This window comes from Tachysurus vachellii, chromosome 25 (genome assembly GCF_030014155.1).
Source record: "Tachysurus vachellii isolate PV-2020 chromosome 25, HZAU_Pvac_v1, whole genome shotgun sequence".
Classification (NCBI taxonomy): Eukaryota; Metazoa; Chordata; class Actinopteri; order Siluriformes; family Bagridae; genus Tachysurus; species Tachysurus vachellii.
This window is the reverse complement of record NC_083484.1, coordinates 7,713,069-7,735,162: the sequence shown is the minus strand read 5'-3', so window position 1 is coordinate 7,735,162 and position 22,094 is coordinate 7,713,069. Positions and strand designations below refer to the sequence as shown.

Genomic DNA, 22,094 nt, shown 5'->3' with positions numbered 1-22,094 from the left:
ATGAGAGGTGTTATTCTTGGAGAAAGGAAAATGCTGAATTCCAGCATAAGAACCTTACAGTATACTGCCTGTGAAACATGGTGATGGTAGTTATCATGCATTTGGCCAGTATTCACTGGAGATGGGCCAGGACAGCTTGCCATCATAAACGGAACCATCTATTCAGAATTATAAGATAAGATAAGATAAGATAAAAGATAAGATAAGATAAGATAAGATAAGATAAGATAAGATAGGATAAGATATACCTTTATTCGTCCCACAATGGGAAATTTCACACCAGTTATACCAGTGAATTTTAAAGGAAAATGGCAAGACATCTGTCCATGAACTGAATATGAAATGGGTCATACACCAAGACAACCATCACAAGCACCCAAGTCTGTCTTGGAATATACAAGTTAAGGTCCTGACATTAATCCAAAAGAAAATTGTGGAAAGGACCTGAATTAAGCAGTTCATGTGAAGACACCCACCAAAATCCCAGTGTCCAAGCTGTTCTGTGGAATGGAATAAAACTCTTCCAAGCCATTGTGCAGGACTGATCAAAAGTTACCGGAAACTTTACTTTACAACAGATACTGAAATTAAAGGGTTACATAGTTTTGCAAGTCAAAGATATGTAATGCTGGATCATTTTACCCAATTATTAAATAAAAAAGTATAATATTTTCGCCTCATTTGTTTAATTACATTCAGTTTGTTTACTTCTAGGATTTCCAATGATGTTTTGGGTCATATTTATGTAGAAATATAGGAACTTCTAAAGGTTTCTCAAACTTTCAATTAACACTGTATATTAAAATGGTCCAGTCAAAATCCTAACTTCAATCCGTGGCAAGACTTTAACATTGCTGTTCAACAAATGTCTCTTTATTTGTCTAATTGTGTATTTACTTTTGTGTCACAATAAAAACATTTTGTAATTGTGTAAATTTTAAATTGTGAGTTATACTGTGTGAACCAAATGGCATGCTTTCCAGGTTAAGTCTATTTCAATTCCAGGTGAATCAGTTCCAAAACTGCTGCCAATCAGATGTCATGCTTTAAGATTATAAAGCATATGACAAGAAAGCTAATAAACACTCTGCAACATGTAATCATGTGTCTGAGGCTAAAACTAATCTTTTTAGTCTGGTTAAAAATATACATTTCAAATGCAAAACAAATGACACTGACTGTTGGGACATAAATGACACACAAAACACCAGAAACCATTTTTTCTTTTATTGCTCAGCAGTAAAAAGTACAGTGTATGTGCTACAATACAAAATAAGTTGATAATGTGATTCCCTCTGCTAATAAGACTGTAAAGCAATAAACCTGATATCCCTCCTACATATCCTTCCTAAATGTAAAATAAAAATAACAGGATGATAAAAGATTAAAAATAATAATAATAAAATGAACAGTAAAAAAGGCATTGAAATCAGTACATGACAACAAAAACTGTTACTGAGCTGATTCAATAAGTGGTACTGATTTACTGAAAGACTGACTGAATAACAATATGTTCATACATATGCTCAAAGTAAATATTGCAGTATAAAATATTTTCTCTGATTTGATCACTTAGTCTAATATTTTTACTCTAATACATCCAGTGTTTTATACTCATAATCATCCAAAAAAAGAACTGTACAATACAGCAATAAACACCAGAGGAGAACTACAGAGTGACAACTTTTGGTCAGAATCTTTCAGCATAAAACAATGCAGTCCAAGATTGGACAAACCTCAGTGCTCACAATAAAACAATTTTAAAGGCAGAAAGACACACAAACAGACAAAAGGGTCTTCTTCCTTCCACACACTGTGAAGCATTCTCAGCCTTTTTAAAAACAACCTCATATGAGACACTGATACCATGTTATTCTGGGCTAATAAAAGTGCCACTGTATTTATAAAAATAAAACAAAAGAACAACAAAGAGTTTAAGCATGTGAGGATACAGAACTGCCCAACACAGCTAACCTTAGCAAAGCAAGCTAATATAATCGTGTTTAAAAATATTTCATTTTTAATTTAGAGATGCTGTAAAGAATATGATCCCTAATCTAACACACACACACCACACACACGCTCTCTTACACTCTCTCTCTCTCTCTCACACACACACACACACACACCACACACACACACACACGCTCTCTTACACTCTCTCTCTCTCTCTCTCTCTCTCTCTCTCTCTCGCACACACACACACACACACACACACACAGGTGTTTAAACGTGAGAATCCAGATGTAACTGGACACAGAAACACAGTGCTGTCTACAAAGGGACTTACAGACTTTTCAAATAGTCCCTGTGCTGGTGACTCATAAGGGCAAAAACTTTTTCTTCTGTCTCATGACATAGCCCACTACTACATAAATTCTTCTGTCTCATGACATAACCCACTACTACATTTCTTCCAGTGATAACACAGGGTTTATGTACCTCCCTGAACCCAGGCACATACCCACTGCTATCTGCTTTTGCATCACTATACACACAGGCAATTCAAGTTCATCAGGCTTTTAAGTTTTTAAGTGTTTTGGGTAAGTTCACACACATCTTTACAGCATACATTGCATTGCTTTTTATTCCAAGCCACATGAACACCACAGAAACCACACACACTGCTTTTATCCAAAAAATACATAAAAACCCTTATCACAATTAAGTATCTGTAGAAAATGTACATCAGGAAAAAATATGCAAGGGGGCTTACCCTTACAGCAAGAGTGCTCTTAATTCATTCATTTGTCTTTTTAAACTTGTCTATATATCTTATATATATACATATATATATATATATATATATATATATATATATATATATATATATATATATATATATATATATATATATATATATAAAGCTCTGTCTTTGAAGATCCACCAAATTATATATAAAAAAAACCTTTGGGAAAGAAAAAACAAACAGACAAGCTGTGATAATGGTGACATGCTCAGATGTCAGAGGCCTTGTCTCTGTTGATGAAGAGAGTCTCTTGGCAAAAAGGGTTAACCAGCACAACACCACTGTCACTGTAGTCACCATTAGGGGGTAGGCATGTCTCCCGCTCCTGAAATATATGAGTTCAGTTGTCAGTGATGAATCACACTCTTACATTTAAACTCAGGGGTGTTAACTGACTTGGCAGATTGTGTCTGACTGGCACTTATCACAGAAATGAGGAAAGGCACTATGCTGCACATGTACATATAGCTTTGCATAACTGAAGAAATTGTCTGGATAAGAATATAGAGGACAAAGATGATGAGAGCTAGTACTAGGAGAGAGTGATACAAGAAAAAGTAAACTACGCTAAGAAGCCAGCACAGATTCAATGAATGTAAATTGCAAATAAAGAGGCAATAATAAAAAATGCTGATCACAGACAAGCTAGAAGCCGTGCTCAAGAAATGAATGTGAAGTGTATTTACACTGGAAAAGGTGTTACTGCTATCTAAACACTAGGGTGTGCTAGAGACCAGTCAGATATTATAGTCACCAAACGCAACCTCACAGTCTGTTCATTTAAAGCAGTAGTGTCCAGAATTTTCTGGAAAATGGCTGGAGTGGGGGCAGGTTTTCATTCCAGCCAAGTAGAAGCCACACCTGAGTCTAATAAAAACCAAGATCACTTGGCTTCAGCCTGAACCTCAGCTTCTGCCTCAGTCACATTCCCAGCCACAAATCTAAAGGAAAAACTTCCATGAAGAATGGATGCTGTTCTAAAAGCAAAAGGGAATTCCAATTCCATGTTAATGCCAAGGATTTGGAGCACAAATAGGTGCTAAATGATTTATAAAATCAGATTAGAATAAATGTGTCTCAACAAAATTCTAAAGTTAACCTGTTACTCTGATTATTGTGAAAAGATTAAGTGTTCTGTTTAAATGCTACACTAGCAATCGTCACTATCTAACAATGTCATCCTGGGAATAGCACTGGACCCTTTTCGTGCCAAGGACTTAACAGCACGAGTTTGATCCAGGCTTTAATGTGGTTCATACTGAATCAGCTTTGCTAGGGGAAGTCAACCTCGCTATGTTGGATTTGAATACATAACTTTAGCCTGTGTGCTGTGCGCTTGTACTGTGTTTCCAAAAAAATAAAAAGGTGTAATGTCCAGCAATCAAACCTTATCTCTGACATACAGAAGTGGAAAAGTAAATGCACTTAATAACCCTACATATACTACAAATTGTAAATAAATAAATATATAATTCAGTTCTGTGCCCTTACCAGCCCTTTGTGGATTATAATGGACACCCCGATTTAAAACATCCCATCAAATCCATACAAATCTGTATGAATACCACAACCAATCCACTATAATCAAATTAACTTAAAATTAATTATTTAACTTAAAAAGGGTAATGAAAAAAATCATCATAAATTTAAACAAAAATAGTGTGATATTGTCTGATCTAATTAAATTTCCAACACACTAACACATCTGACTTTAACAGCTTTTCCGTTTCACACCTTTTTAGTGATGTGATTAGAGAAGTAGGAATGTGTAGTTCTAGTTGTAAAAATGATTAGTCATACATCAACAGTTTCCAGTGGCAGTATCTCACGAGGGAGCTCCACAGCATGCCGATTGAAGTAATCCATGGTGATGGTGTTGTTCCAATAGCTCAGGTTGTTCTCATGGCTGGTTGACTTTTTCTTCTTTCTCATGCAGCACACTGTCAGCAGAACAGCTATGAAGGAGAACAGAGCCAGCAATCAACCGAGTATTCATGAAGATTTCATTCTGGCTAAATGAAATGTAATTTTGGGCTATTAGACTCTGTAAAAAATATAAAGTCAGAAAAAATATTATTTACCAAAACCAAAACTAGGACCATTTACTCCACTACCACAAAATATTAAGCTAGTGTAGTCATTAAAGCCTATTACTTTAGCAAGTAGTCTTCAATAATCAAATAAAATGCCAGATACTCACAGCAGGAGGATACAGGCACACTGATGGCAAGCACCACCCATACAATGTCCATTTTGGTCAGGCAAATGGTGGCACGGTTATTGTCTGAATCAGGATCAGGGCCCGATTGGTTCCCTGAGCCCATGGTCCCTCGTGGGGTGGTAGGCATTCTACTCACACTTGAATCATTTCTCAGTGGAGGAATATTCAACAATGTACCTAAATTTCCATCATTGGAGCGAGTGCTTGTGTCTGTCACACTATTCTTGAAGAAGAAAGCATCACTGGTTATGTAAGCAGGAGTATTTGTGCCACCTAATGTCTTTGCTGAGCTGCTGTTCATAAGAAGGCTGGCAAACTCTGTAGGGTGGGTAACTTTATTTGTTTTCGAGTACTCAGTTGCTTTCAGAGGAAAATGTGTGGTCTGATCAGGTGGCTGCGATTTTGACTCAGTATAGTTTTCAGGAAGAGTGGCAGCATTACGCTGTTTGATGGCATGAACGTGCTGCCTGAAGCTTTTCTCCAGTGGCATAGCAGGAATGGATAACAACAATGACATCATTGACGAGTAAGGGTAAGTGGGGGTGGTTGGCTCTTCAACACTCATCCCTTGGGTGTTATCAATGGATCTTAGTTGGGAATGCTCAGCAGCAGGGGCCACTTTAGAGTCTGACTCCATAGATACCTTCTGCTTTCTACTGACCGACCCATTTTGGTTCATCCTGCTTCCTGGCCTCCTACTGATAAATGAAGTCATTGTGGATAGGTTCCGAGAAGTAGCACTGGAATTCCACACCATGGAGGGTGTAAAAGATCTGGGGCTGTTTCTGTTAGAATTAGGTCTAACAGCCTTCTGGAACCCAGTTCTGTAGGGATTTTCTCTTAATTCAATACTAGGCATTAGACTTGGGCCAAAGTTAGTCTTAACTGTGGTGGTATGATCCAGGTGAGGCATTAGGAATGCCAGGGTAGATATTGGTGCATTGCGACCTCTGAAAATGGGCTGGTCACCAGTACTAGACCCCTTCCACCAGCCAGGTGGGCTTGGTGAATGTAACATAGAGACAAGGCTCCGTGGCGTCCAGCTGGGAGAGAGCTCCTGTGCAAAGGATACCAGCTTCTCTGGTACTGACAGGATCAGAAGAATGCCTGAGAGAAATGGGGAAAAAGTGTTAAAGTCAGAGAAACATTGAGTACATGCTTAATTAAAAAGATGAAGCTGCAAATTTCAGGTCCTACAAATTAATCCTTATGCCGATGTTTTTGTGATTTGTTGAGTACCCTCTGACCTGTGCCCATGCATGTGGTCTTTTGTGGTGAATACTTTCTAAGATAATAAAATAAGATTAAGTAAAGTTCATGCAATAAAAAGAACAAGCTATAAAATACTAATCATATTAAAGATCAGTCCATATCATCACATTGCAAAATTATACTGATCCAAATCAGAAACCACAATAATTCCATTTTAATAAAGATCATAGTGTGTGTGTTTTTTGTTTTTTTTTTTGAGTAAATGCACTTTTCCAACCATTGTAATTCTTTACTGTTATTATTCATATATAAAACATATTTGCATAAATTATCAAATAGTATCAATAAATAAATAAATAAAATATTTGACAATATGACTGAAAACAAATGGGTTTTCAAATATGTTTATTTATCTAGTTTCAGTATGAAATCTATAAATATTTTATTTGTAATATGTAAAATGAACTTTAACATTGATCTACAAAAAAATAAGTACTGCATGGCTGTTTGACTGAAAATGCAGTTAATATACCGTGTATATTTTTGCAGCATTATTGCTTGCCACCAAATAATTAACAATAAGTACACAAAGAAAACGCTGGTCTATAACTTCTGACAACACCATTAGTTGAACCCCATGGTTCAACTGCTTTACAAATATTATGTTGAGTTTGGAACACAAAAACAAACAATGAAATATTGATTCTCCCCCTCCAAAATTGATTTTTTTAGCCCTAATATTTGCTAAATAACTGAAGCCTATAATAAGTAAATTACATTTTGCTGTACAATTTTAATATTTTTTTCTCTAACAGGTTTGTCACCACAATAAAATAACCGGGTGCCACCTTGCCATCAAACAGTAATAAAAAAGCTACTGTATGAGAAAAAGAGATTTACTGGAGTTAGACCACACTAAGGAAACAGAAAACACACTGGCTGGTAGTGGGGAGTTTTCTTTGGGAGTCTACAGAAGTAACAAAGGATTCTTATAAGTCATTATTATAAGGATGTTGCAAGGATTCTACAGAATATTTTATCTTTTATGAATAGTGTTTGTTGAGTCTTAACAGTGGTACAGTTTCAATACATCATACAGTATATAAAGAGTATGATATACTGAACAAAATTATAAATGCAGCACTTTTGTTTTTGCCCCCATTTTTCATGAGCTGAACTCAAAGATCTAAGACTTTTCTATGTAAACAAAAGGCCCAGTTCTCTCAAATATTGTTCACAAATTTGTCTAAATCTGTGTTAGTGAGCACTTCTCCTTTGCTGAGTTAATCCATCCACCTCAGAGGTGTGGCATATCAAGATGCTGATTAGACAGCATGATTATTGCACACGTGTGCCTTAGGGTGGCCACAATAAAAGGTCACTCTAAAATGTGCAGTTTTACTGTATTGGGGGTCTGGGGGGATCAGAAAACCAGTCAGTATCTGGCAGAGATGGGGGACTCGAGTCATATGACTTGACTCGAGTCGGACTTAAATCGCAAATTTGAGACTTGAGACTTGCTTGACACATATTAAAAAAAAGACCCGACTTGACTTTGACTTGACATTCATGACTTGACACTTGACTTGAGTTAAATGACTCGAAATAACTTGTTTTTTTGTTTTATCTTTCTTGTCTATTTTGTTTTTAAATGTTTTTAAACGCACGCAAGAGCGTAATCTAACCACGTGACGCACTAGGCGCGCAGAGGGAGCGCGCGCACTAACTAATAAACCTTAACAGTCGTGACGAAACATGGAAGGCGCTACACCAAAAATAATTAAGTTCGGGTACCGGGATTTTGTGCAAGATGAGAAGAGAAGAACAGCAGAATGCGACCACATCGCTCACAATGGAGTGACAAAGTTCTATCAAATTAAATTTTTTGCAAGCGCAATGTAGTGTAAATGGTTGGTCACTGTTTATGTGGAAATGTCAGCTTTTTTGCAATAGCACTTATAATTGGTCTTCAGTGTTCAGTGTATGGATCTTTTATGGGGATGCACATATATATAAAAAACATAAATATAAATATAAAAAAATTGCAAGCACAGCCATATTCTTGTCTCGCATGCACACGCACACACATTCAATTTAAAGGGACAGTTCACCCAAAAATAAAAAAAAATCTTTTATCCAAACCATTCATGAGCCCTATTCACTTCCATAGTATTCTTTTTTCCCCACTATGGAAGTGAATGGGGCTCATAAATGGTTTGGTTACAAACAGTCCTCAAAATATCTACATGTGTGTTCATCAAAACAAAGAAATTTATACAGGTTTGTAACATGAGGGTGAGAAAAAGATAACAGAATTTTCATTTTTAGGTGAACTATCCCTTTAATTAATAAATTACACTCACTTCAATCATCTCTCTCTCTCTCTCTCTCTCTCTCCAATAGTTAATTCACTTCAAGGTTTGTGTGATTCAATAATTTACGTTTTTTGGTTGACGTGATTGTTGTTATTCTGTTGTTAAAAAGGAAGGATCTAATTTAAGGATGTGTTCATGTCCCATTAAAAGGGAAAAAAAATGCCATTTGGTTGCATAGAAACCATTGTACTTTTTTATATATACTTTTCCATGGTCTTCTGCCATGTTTGAGGCATATTGAAACTTTTCATGCTTTTATGTTGGCCTTATTTCAGTTACATTTACATCTTATTCTTTGTAGTTTTGATTTTTATTCATTTTTAGATTTTTATTGTATTTACAACTCACCTGTATGTGGACACCTTTTAAAAATAAATAATGCATATAATCATTTTTGTTGCAAATAAAACTCATAGTCCATAAATAATGTAGATTTAACTTTGTTTAATATATACATTTAGTTAAATTATCAAACATATGTATGACTTGCCAGTGACTTGCTTGACTCAAGCTACGACTTGACTTGCTTGACATAAAGCAGTGACTTGACTTGAGTTGACTTGACTCTCACAAAAAATGACTCGGACTTGCTTGAGACTTGAAGGGTAAGACTTGAGACTTACTTGTGACTTGCACGTGTGACTTACTCCCACCTCTGGTATCTGGCGTGACTACCATTTGCCTCACACAGTGCAACACATCTCCTTTGCATAGAGTTGATCAGGTTGTTGATTATGGCCTGTGGAATGTTGGTCCACTCCTCTTCAATGACTGTGTGAAGTTGCTGGATATTGTCAGGAAATGGAACACACTGTCGTATATATAAGCCGATCCAGAACATCCCAAACATGCTCAATGGGTGACATGTCCGGTGATTATGCTGGCCATGCAAGAACTGGCATGTTTTCAGCTTTCAGGAATTGTGTACAGATCCTTGCAACATAGGGCCATGCATTGTCATGCTGAAACATGAGGTGATGGTCGTGGATGAATGGCACAACAATGGGATACAAGATCTTGTCACGGTATCTTTGTGCATTTAAAATGCCATCAATAAAATGCAACTGTGTTTGTTGTCCATACCATAACCCCCCCACCACCATGGGCCACTCGATCCACAACCTTGACATCAGCAAACCGCTCACCCACATGACACCATACACGCTGCCTGCCGTCTGCCCTGTACAGTGAAAACCAGGATTCATCCGTGAAGAGAGCACCTCTCCAAAGTGCCAGACGCCATCGAATGTGAGCATTTGCCCACTCAAGTCGGTTATGATGACGAACTGCAGTCAGGTCGAGACCCCGATGAGGATGACAAGCATGCAGATGAGCTTCCCTGAGACGGTTTCTGACAGTTTGTGCAGAAATTCTTTGGTTTTGCAAACCAATTGTTGCAGCAGCTGTCTGGGTGGCTGGTCTCAGACGATCTTGGAGGTGAAGATGCTGGATGTGGAGGTCCTGGGCTGGTGTGGTTGTGAATCCGGATGGATGTACTGCCAAATTCTCTGAAAAGCCTTTGGAGACGGCTTATGATAGAGAAATGAACATTCACTTGTGTACATAGAAAAAGTCTTAGATCTTTGAGTTTAACTTATGAAAAATGAGTATATGAAAATGTATAAGGCCTTACATCAACAGGCTCCTGACTACATAAGAGCTATGTTGAGTCCATATAAATCTTCTCACTCTTTGAGAGCAAATGAGCATATGTTGTTGTCCATTCCGCGAACACGGTTGAGGAGGAGTGGAGATCGTGCATTCTCCGTGGCAGCTCCTGTGTTATGGAACGAGCTACCATTGTCTTTGAAATCGGCTCCCTCTTTGGGTAGTTTTAAAGGTCAATTGAAGACTTTTCTTTTTTACAAGGCTTTTGCTATATGATTAGTATGTTTTCCTGAGTTACTGTGTATGGTATTTTTGCACTTTTATTATGATGTTAGTTTGATGTGTTTTATGGTTATACTTTTTTTATAATGTTTTTACCATGTAAAGCACTTTGGTCCATTGTTATGGTGTTGAAAGTGCTATACAAAAAATTTTGATTGATTGATTGAAAATGGGGGAAAAAACAAAAGTCTTGCGTTTCTAATTTTGTTCAGCATAGATAAACTGAGTATTATTATAACCCAGCACAAAGTCAGTTGATGAGATGTAATGAACAGAAAACAGACCTCTACATCCATTTATCACCTAATAAGTGGCCGACAACACACAATGTTGTTGCCGGACATAATCTCTTTTGTCCCTTGAAGCAAAACAGAGCTGGGGAAATGTCATGAAGACTAAACTTGAAAGTGTTTTCAGACCTAAACAGAAACATGTTTAATAGTATTACATTTCTATTGATAGAAATGTAAATAAATATATATAAATTATATTCATATTGAAATACAATATATTAGCAATAAGAATACTATTTAAATGTAGAAACGATATACATATTATATAATATAAAAAATATAATACTATATAAAAACAATAGAATAAGACGGCTATCAAGTCCAGTAGTAGCACTGATACAATTACAATAAACATTTAAAATGATGTCATTTATCTAAGGCAGAGGTTCTACAGTTTGAACCAACTTACAGTTGAAACCAGATATTTACATACACCAGAAAAAAGCACAAAAACTTTTATTTCTTTACTGTCATACATTAAATCAGAGTAAACTTTTTCTGTTTTAAATCAATAAATATTAACATATTTTTTGCATTTGTTAATTGTCAGAATCGAGCGAGGGAGAATTTTTATGTATTTTTATTATCACTTTCATCAAAGTCAGAAGTATACATACACTAAGTTTATCGTGCATTTAAACAAAAAAAACTCCAGATGATTCCATTCTGAGCTTAAGAAGCTTCTGATAGGTTAATTGATTCCATTTGAGTTAATTGGTGGCACACCTGTGGATGCACATAAAGGCACACCTCAAACACAGAGCCTCTTTCTTTGACATCATGGGAAAATCAAGAGAAACCCACCAAGACATCAGAAAAAGAATTGTTGACCTCAAGTGTGTCTCATCCTTAGTTGCAATTTCCAGATGCCTGAAGGTCCCACGTTCATCCATTCAGACAATAATACGCAAGTATAAAAAACATGGGAGTGTACAACCATCATACCGCTCAGGAAGGAGACAGATTCTGAGTCCCAGAAAGGAACGTATTTTGGTGTGAAATGTGCGAATCAACCCCAGGACAACAGCAAAAGATCTTGTGAAGATGCTGGCTGAAACTGGTAAGACAGTGTCATTATCCACAGTAAAACGAATACTGTACCGCCATGAGCTGAAAGGTTACTCTGGGAGGAGAAAGCCATTACTTCAAAACCACCATAAAAAGCCAGACTACAGTTTGCAACTGCAAAAGGGGAAAAAAATCTTAATTTCTGGAGACATGTCCTGTGGTCTGACGAAACAAAAATTGAACTGTTCGGCCATAATGATAAACGGTATATTTGGAGGAAAAAGGGCGAAGCTTTGAAGCCTCAGAACACCATCCCAACTGTGAAGTATGGGGGTGGTAGTATAATGTTGTGGGGCTGCTTTGCTGCAGAAGGGACTGGTGCACTTTACAAAATAGATGGCATCATGAGAAAAGAAAATTAGGTGGATATGTTAAAGCAACATCTGAAGACATCAGCCAGGAAGTTAAAGCTTGGGCGCAAATGGGTCTTCCAAATGGACAATGACCCAAAGCATACCTCCAGATTAGTTACAAAGTGGCTTAAGGACAACAAAGTCAAGGTATTGGAGTGGCCATCACAAAGACCTGATCTCAATCCCATAGAAGATTTGTGGGCGGCACTGAAAAGGCGAGTGCGATCAAGAAGGCCTACAAACCTGACCCAGTTACACCAGTTCTGTCAAGAGGAGTGGGCCAAAATTCCAGCAAACTATTGTAGAAAGCTTGTGGAAGGATACCCAAAACGTTTGGCCCAAGTGAAACAGTTTCGGGGCAATCCCACCAAATACTAAGGAAGTGTATGTATACTTCTGACTTTGATGAAAGTGATAATAAAAATACATTAAAAATTCTCCCTCGCTCGATTCTGACATTTAACAAATGCAAAAAAATATGTCAATATTTATTGATTAAAACAGAAGTTTACTCTGATTTAATGTATGACAGTAAAGAAATAAAAGATTCTTTTCTGAAGTGTATGTAAATATCTGGTTTCAACTTAACTATAAAAACATTCCATAGATCCTGCAGTACAGAATTATTTCTTGAACATAATCCAATGTTGGTTGGCACAGTGAGTGACCTTTGTAACTCTAACTGGTTACAGTAAATTGCTGCATGGGTTGAATGTGTGTATGGTGCCCTTTGATGGACCGTGATCAATCCAGGGTGTATTCCTGCCTCAAGGATAACGTTCCTGGAATAGCCTTAACATCCACCCTGACCCTGACCAGAATGAAGTGAATATTTCAAACGTGTTGAAACATGCAACTGCATCTAAAACAGAAGTTGAAATCCAGGGGCTTCTGGACACAGGAGGACTGAGAGAAGCAATCCAGACAAATGGAGGAGGTTTTGAATGACATCCTAATTTTACAAGTGTTGCTATGTTACAGTGAATCTCTCTGTTTAGAGGAAAGCACTTAAGGATAATTAAATGAACACATACACAGACCTGCGTGGGTTCATACACATCCCCAAAGCCGTGATCCTAGAGTTAGTCTATTGTTTAATCGAGGTTCCACTGTTACTATGGAGACCAAGCCTTGACTCTCAGAGGAGTAAAGAAAGTGTGAGGAGAAGATTTGATGAACAAGAGAAAAAAGCTTTTATGGAACAAGGTGGAAAAGGAGTGAAGGCTAATAAAGTAGTATATGGTATTGAAGGCAGCAGATGAATAAATGATCTTTGTGATGTTTTAATAGCCAGCATTCTGAACAAGACAAAACACCTGTTGTTAGACACACAAAGCTGTCCTTTCTAAAAGCTTATGCAATAATCATGCTCACATATCTGTTATACTTCTCTATAAAGTATGACAAATAGTATTGACAATGATAGGCTGATTGCACATAATAGGAAATTTTATTAAGCATGCAAATGTAGCCACTCCAGAGGAAACACTAAAGAGGAAGATGAAATCTGTAGTGACCACGGAATAGAGAGAGCCGAGCTGAGATAAGGCTGTCAAGTCCTTTCCCAAAACAATTTATGTTGATGCTACAGTCCAATTTTATCTTATATATCCAAAATCTAATAATTTTCTGTTAGAACTGCAGAACTGCAGCAGATCAGTTAACATGCCATCCCAGTTTAACTCACATACAACATTGCATTGCATATTGCATTCATTCTACACCTGTGAGAAAAAATATATAGATCTACTGTATAGAGACTCCACTAAACACTGAACCCACACAGATAAATCATTCTGCAATCTCTCTCTCTCTCTCTCTCTCTCTCTCTCGCTATCTCTCTCTCTATCTCTCTCTCTATCTCTCTCTCTTTCTGTGTGTTGGAGACAGAATTTACAGTGTCTGTCAGGTTGGCAACACTTGAGCCTGGGGCCAGGTGTGTAGCCAAGAGATAACACACAGACAAGTGAGGACAATTTAAAAAGACCCCCCAAGCCTCACCACCATGGTGTCCATCCCTGCCCCCTACAGTAAAGAAAAAAGAATTAGTCACTGTACATAAATGCTCACACTTTTATACTTTCTGTGTGTCTGCACACATCCTGCAAGCATATTGTGCAACACTGGTGGAGAATGCAGGCATGAGCACAACACTACAACTGGCAAACCTCATGGAACAACTATCGAAGCACCTCATGGACATCAGCTGGCAGTAACAGACCCTGACCCGGGCTCACCCGCAGCCTGCGAATCTGGAGGAGATGGCGACCCTGAGAAAATGTTCTTCCTATGCATCTGCCCATCCCTTCCTTGACTTCTGCCACAACGCTCAAAGGCTGCTGACCAAACGTACTGTGGACGATGACATAGAGGTGTGAACTACCTCAGAACTAATCAAGAATATTGCCCTGCGGGAGAGGTGAGATTGAGATGAGTGGTCAAGGGCATATTCCTTTCTGGAGAGGCCCAGCTGTCCTCACTTATGAACTCTGACACCCAAGGACAGAAAGGTGGCGAGACAAAGCAAGCACAAGCGACATGATAGATATACTCGTGCAGGCCCTGGCCATGAGTGGCAGGAGCCTCAGACAGAAGGAGGAAGGAACTGGCACTTCCACTACTCAGGACACTGTTGGGATGGCGACTCATCCAGAGCAATTTCCCCCAGGACCTGCTGTCCAAGATGCACCCATGCACACAAAACCAGACTCCTTGGTAAACCACACACATGCTGCCAGCCTACTGCCAGCCTAAACAGCAACTGAGTGAAAGTCCTCCTTGACATGGGAACACTTTCGCTCTCACCTAGTCGAAAGCGATGATCCGGCCACTCTGGGCAGGGATGTCGATCACCATGACCCGCTTCCAGGAGCCCCCTGCCCATCACATACAGTATAAGCCAAGACATCCAGCGTATGACGAGGGAAATGCATGGCGGAACACCAAAAGAGCACGGAAAACATGCTGCAGCCTCTGTTTTTCCAGTCTAAGTTGCAAGAAGTGGAACCCGACTTGTTTTTGCTGTTGTAGCTCATCCACATCCTTTATTGCACCATTTGTTAGTAAAGTCTAGAGACCGTTGTGTGTGAAAATCCTAGGAAATCAGCAGTTACAGAAATACTCAAAACATTTGTCACCAACAACCATGCCATTCCCTATTGTGTTAATTGATGTAAATATTACCTGAAGGTGCTGACCCATACCTGCATCATTTTATGAATTGCTTAGTGAGTGCATAATAGAAACATTTTGTTTTATTTATAATTCACAGTTTTGGAATCCAAATTAAATTATACAAATTAGATATAAGAAATAACAGAATAGGGGGGCACGGTGGCTTAGTGGTTAGCACATTCGCCTCACACCTCCAGGGTCGGGGTTCGATTCCCACCTCCGCCTTGTGTGTGTGGAGTTTGCATGTTCTCCCCGTGCCTCGGGGGTTTCCTCCGGGTACTCCGGTTTCCTCCCCCGGTCCAAAGACATGCATGGTAGGTTGATTGGCATCTCTGGAAAAATTGTCCCTAGTGTGTGATTGCATGAGTGAATGAGTGTGTGTGTGTGTGCCCTGTGATGGGTTGGCACTCCGTCCAGGGTGAATCCTGCCTTGATGCCCGATGACGCCTGAGATGGGGGTCACACCTCCCCGTGACCCGAGGTAGTTCGGATAAGCGGTAGAAGATGAATGAATGAATGAAATAACAGAATAAATAACTTGCAATTAGAAATAATTGTTCTAATTAAATTAATTCACTCTTTGCTTATCTCAAATAGTGTCTCAACAAAACAGAGATATAACAGCAAGAAACCACAACTGACAGAATCCCACTATGCATTATTCCCAAGACTTTTCCTCAACATCTGTTGCTATAATACAAAGTCTTTGACCGCTCAGTATACAGTACAGCGTCTCACAGAAGTGAGTACTCGCATTTTTGTAAATATTTTATTAGATCTTTTCATGTGACAACACTGAAGAAATGACACTTTGCTCCAATGTAAAGTAGTGAGTGTACAGCTTGTATAACAGTGTAAATTTGCTGTCCCCTCAAAATAATTCAACACACAGCCATTAATGACTAAAACGCTGGCTACAAAAGTGAGTACACCCCTAAGTGATAATGTCCAAATTGGGCCCAATTAGCTATTTTCACTCCCCGATGTCATGTGACTCGTTAGTGTTACAAGGTCCAAGGTGTGAATGGAGAGCAGTTGTATTAAATTTGGTGTTACAGTGCTCTCTGAGGATCTGAAAAAAAGAATTGTTGCTCTACATAAAGATGGCGTACACTATAAGAAAACTGAGCTGCCCTGAACTGACCATACGCCGCACACTGCATCAAATTGGTCTGCATGGCTGTCCTCCCAGAAGGAAGCCTCTTCTAAAGATGATGCACAAGAAAGCCCACAAACAGTTTGCTGAAGACAAGTAGACTAAGGACATGTATTACTGGAACCATGTCCTGTGGTCTGATGAGACCAAGATAAACTTATTTGGTTCAGATGGTATCAAGTGTGTGTGGCAGCAAAGAGGTGAGGAGTACAAATACAAGTGTGTCTTGCCTACAGTCAAGCATGGTGGTGGGAGTGTCATGGTCTGGGGCTGCATGAGTGCTGCTGGCACTGGGGAGCTACAGTTCAGTGAGGAAACCATGAATGCCAACATGTACTGTGACATACTGAAGAATAATCCCCTCCCTTTGAAGACTGGGCCGCAGGGCAGTATTCCAACATGATAACGACCCCAGCACAACTCCAAGACAGCCTCTGCCTTGCTAAAGAAGCTGAAGATAAAGGTGATGGACTGGCCAAGCATGGCTCAAGACCTTAACCCTATTGAGCATCTGTGAGGCATCCTCAAGCAGAAGGTGGAGGAGCACAAGGTCTCTAACATAATAGCTAGTAGTACTAGCCTGAAACTGTGAGGTGCACTAACACCCTCTAGCTTCCAGTCCACATAGACATCTGAAACTGCATCAATAAAACATCAGCTCTATGAATAAAACATGAAACACTACTCAATATACAACAAAATGGTATGTTTATATCGCAACACCTGAATCCCTGAATTCCTGAATCCCCTGTGCGTAAAGTGACACAGATGCAACAAGCATTTAAGCAGCCTGTCTACATGGGACACTGAGATCCAGACACAGTATGTCTGTGGTAAGCTTATGTTTTATTAACAAACATGCATCAAGTTAAAGGGAGAAAAACACTATCAAGCCCATGAGTGTCAATAAACATCTATGCCCACTTGAGAGCATAATGTTGTTCTGCATTATTCATAACTCTACATGATATTATTAATCAATTAATATATGCAATGCTATTTGTGCTACAAGTGAATGTATTACAGGCATCCCAGCATGATGTTCTTTACAAGAGACAGAATTACCAGAAACAAGCTGTAAGTGCATGGATGTGAGATTGTGTGTGTGTGTGTCAGAGAGAGAGAAAAAGAGAGCGTGCTTTTGCAGCATAAAATCTCTCCCTCTCATCCATCAATGGCTGACTCATTTTCCGGTGCCAACACTGCCATTTGGAGCTACACTATCTCACACACAGACACACACCTCTGACTCATGCTCCCATACTGTGGGGGAGGCAGAAAAGGAGAGTGCTTACTCAGTCCCTGAACACGACAAGTGCGTTTATTGATTAGTCATGTCTAACCCCTAGATTTTACTGTGAAGGTTGTGAGGAGAAAGCTTTCTTTGGGCTTAAGGAATCTCCATGGAAACAGCAGTACTATTAACTGAAATATTAGGTAAATGTATTATCAAATAATAAAAAATACATGCACCATACCCAAACTAACTCAGTTCTCTACAGCATTACTGCTCTTCCACAACAGTTTATTTTCTTGATGCTAATTAATCAAAGTGGCCTAGTGAAATGCTCTCTGACAACAAATGCAATGAGTTTGCAACCTTTTTCTCTGAGAAAACCTCTGAGAAAATCAGTAATATCAGAATGGCAATCAATACGGCCTTATATTGTAATGTGGTCAATCAGACCTCATTACAAAAACCTCAAAAATTTGTCATTTTCTCAGAATTTGACATAATTGATATAAAAACCTTGGAAAAAACAGTACAACATCATAAAGCATCAACTTGCAGCCTTGACACCCTCCCCACATCCTTTCTCAAAAAGGTACTTAACTGCTTAGAAACTGACCTCTTAAAAATAGTAAACACCTCTCTGCTCACAGGCACTTTTCCAGAGTCCCTAAAAACGGCAGTTGTTAAGCCTCTCCTAAAAAAGAGTAACGTAGACAAAACCATACTTAGCAACTACAAACCAATCTCAAATCTTCCTTTTATAGGAAAGATCATTGAAACGGTTGTTTTCAATCAGCTGAACAAATAAACTCAAATGACTATCTGGACAATTTTCAATCTGGTTTCCGCCAGCATCACAGCACAGAGACAGTGCTCATAAAGATAATAAATGATATTCGCTTAAACTCTGATTCAGGTAAAATATCAGTGCTAGTGCTACTAGATCTTAGTGCTGCCTTTGACATGGTAGATCACACCAAACTCTTACATAGACTGGAAACTGGGTAGGGCTTTCTGGGACGGTCCTCAAATGGTTTAAATCATACCTAAAAGGGAGAGGTTACTATGTGAACATAGGTAACCATAAATCTGAGTGGACGTCCATGACATGTGGAGTCCCACAGAGCTCAGTTCTTGTACCGCTTCTCTTTAATTTGTATATGCTCCCAATTGGTCAAATAATGAAAAAGAACCAAGACTTCCTCCAGTTAAACAAAGACAAAACTGAAGTCATTGTATTCTGAAATAAAGATGAAACTCTAAAGGTTAACACACACCTTGACTTGGTGTAATTTTAGAGTCTGACCTTAATTTCAGTAGTCATGTCAAAGCGATAAGCAAATCAGCTTACTACCATCTCAGAAATATAGCCAGAATTAGATATTTTGACTCAAGACAGGACTTAGAGAAACTTGTTCATGCTTTCATCACCAGCAGGGTGGATTATTGCAATGGACTCCTTACTGGGATCCCCAAAACGACCATTAGACAGCTGCAGCTCATACAGAACGCTGCTGCCAGAATTCTGACCAGAACCAAAAAATCTGAGCACATCACTCCAGTCCTCAGGTCCTTACACTGGCTTCCAGTTACATTTAGAATAGATTTTAAAGTATTGTTACTCGTTTATAAATCACTTCATGGCTTAGGACCAAAATACACTACCGATATGCTAATTGAATATAAACCAAGCAGACTACTCAGATCATTAGGATCAGGTCAGTTAGAGATAACGAGGGTTCACTCAAAACAAGGTGCGTCAGCATTTAGTTATTATGCCACCTATAACTGGAATCAGCTTCCAGAAGAGATCAGATGTGCTTCAACAGTAGACACTTTTAAATCAAGATTAAAAACACATCTGTTTAATCTGTTTTATCCAAATCACTTTTACTCCTGTTTTATTCTTTTTAACATATTTTAAACTGTTTTTATTAAAATCACATTTATTTTTTTAATTGTTCTTTGTTTTTATTATGATTTTATCATGTGTCTCTTATTTTTACATATTTTTTTTTCAATGTAAAGCACTTTGAATGACCTCTGTGTATGAAATGTGCTATACAAATAAACTTGCCTTGCCTTGCCTTGCCTTGATTGGTCAAGACTAAAAATGATTCATTTATTTATTTTACACGTACGGTCCCCTCTGAAAGTAGTGGAATAAAAAAACCAAACCTTTAGTTTCTGCTATACAATAAAGTTTGAGTTCATTGTATAACATTATCAAGTCTTCATAAGGTTTGAATAGAAAAAACAGAATTTCAGCTTAATCTCTAGATGTTTTTAAAAAAATTCAAATAGAGTGCCTTTGGTTTAAACCAATGTGTAGGTGAACAAAAATTTAAATAACACTTAATATTTGGTATTATTGTCTTCTTTTGTAATGCTTTTACACATTGTGTCACGGCTTCTTTCAGCTGTTTTTTGTTTTGGTGATTGATCTGGCCAGCTTAAATCTTTCAGTGTTTGGTCATTGTGTTTAATAAGATTCTCTGTAAATTGGCAGAATATTTCTGTAAATTTCTGAATTCATTTTGCTTTCATCCCCTTATTAGTTAGATTGTTAATAAGAATTAGTTCCTGAAGCAGCCATACAAGTCCATGCCATGACACTACCTACTGTACAGTGTGCTTGACCAAAATACTCATATATTTCTGATCATTAGCAAATGCATTCTTCCTCTACACTATGGTAGAGGTTAAACATGGTTACAGAACTTTTGTGCCTTATCTCTGTATTTCTTTGTAAATTATTTGAATCTTATGGTATTTCCTCTACATCTCTGTAAGTGCAGAAATAGTGGATATTGATACCACCATTCAGCCCTGCACCGTGGATGTTGGTGGTGGTCACTGACTGTTGTTTTGGGTTTTTCTTCATAGCCCTCACAATGATTCTGTCAATAAGTGTTGTTTTCTTGGCCAACCTGTTCCGTGTCTGGTTGTTACACCAGCGCACAGTGAACACCAGTGATTTGTTTCTATTTTTTGGACATTACAGATTGATGTATTAGCTAAACCCAAATGATTGTGCAATGGTTCCTATTCATTTTTGCTCTTTTCTCAGCTGCAAAATACAGTAGCTTGCATTTCTTCCATAGACAGCTCTCTGGTCTTTATGTTGGTTTATTCTTTTTTAGCAGTAAATAAAGTATTCACAGGTATTATATTTAAATATAGACTCGATTTAAAACAGGTGTTGTATTAGATGAATATAACAGAAAGTTAAAGCTGAAATTCCGATCTATGATCTCATTCATGGTTTTTGAGTGTTTAGTGTGTATATTGTCTTGGTCAAAATAATTAGTTTTTTGAATGGATACACTTCCTAACTCCCAAAAATAGTTCTACATGGTAGACGCATCATTATGTGTCATGCTATAGCCTAAAGAATCAGACTCTGTTACGATACTCCGCACTCCATATGTATCAGAATTACAGTGCTGTAATAAATCTCAGCAGAAGACCTACATGGTGATTGAGTAACATGGTAGCTGGCGGTAACACAGATAGTATTGAGACTATGTATAGAGACAGCAAATCATCTGAGTATGATAATTGAGTGTAGACAGGAAAAAGGCATGCTTTTTTAACACCCATTAACAGAGACACAGGGTGGCTAGAACAATAGTGATGATTGTATAATAAAACATACTCTGGATCAATAATATAAAAAACTGAGAAAAAGCATGTTCCGATATATTAGCTCAGTGCGGTGAATAAATTACAACCTGATTTATGCTTCTGATTGTGCCAACCTATATTCATTAGCACAGGAAAGGATTTATAGTAGAAGAGAAATCCATGCACTAAACGTTTTGAATATGGAATACATAAGCAGCCTGTGACATTCATAAAATCTTACGATATTATGCTTTTAATAAATCATGTGAATAAAAACTTCCAGAGCATTGTGGTTCCCATTCAATGACTGAGTCACTTTGACAAATAAAAATATAAAATATTCTCCACAAGTTGCTGCATTCTTATTTTTATCTGCCATTTTCTTGTCAATTCATTATGACTTTCTTGAGTGGTCAGCTTCATAAAGATTATGACACGATTTCCTTATTTTCTGTATCAACTAATATCACAGAGAGAGAATTTTTACACAAAAAGAAACAGGAAATCACCTGGGATTGCTATTTTTAATTTTAAAAAAAACAAAAAAAACAAAAAAAAACATTTTTTTCCTTGCAATTCTTTAATAGTAATGCGTAGCACTATGTCGAGGTGTCTGGTCTAAACTGACAGGATATTTATATATGACATATGGTATATATATATATATATATATATATATATATATATATATATATATATATATATATATATATATATATATATATATATACGTATACCATAT

The 22,094-nt window shown here is 37.8% G+C and overlaps 1 protein-coding gene across 2 annotated transcripts in view; it reads right to left on the bottom strand.

The window, feature by feature from the left end:
- Positions 1–1,212: 1,212 nt before the first annotated feature.
- Positions 1,213–22,094, bottom strand: part of tmem108 (transmembrane protein 108) — a 62,241-nt gene continuing 41,359 nt past the window's right edge. For both annotated transcript variants that reach the window (XM_060861773.1, XM_060861774.1), the window contains exons 4-6: positions 4,950–6,077; positions 4,550–4,704; positions 1,213–3,074 (exon numbers count right to left, since the gene is read on the bottom strand). In XM_060861773.1, the coding sequence (XP_060717756.1) occupies positions 2,958–3,074; positions 4,550–4,704; positions 4,950–6,077 (1,400 nt within the window). In that variant the 3' untranslated portion in view covers positions 1,213–2,957. The remainder of the gene's footprint in view (positions 3,075–4,549; positions 4,705–4,949; positions 6,078–22,094) is intronic.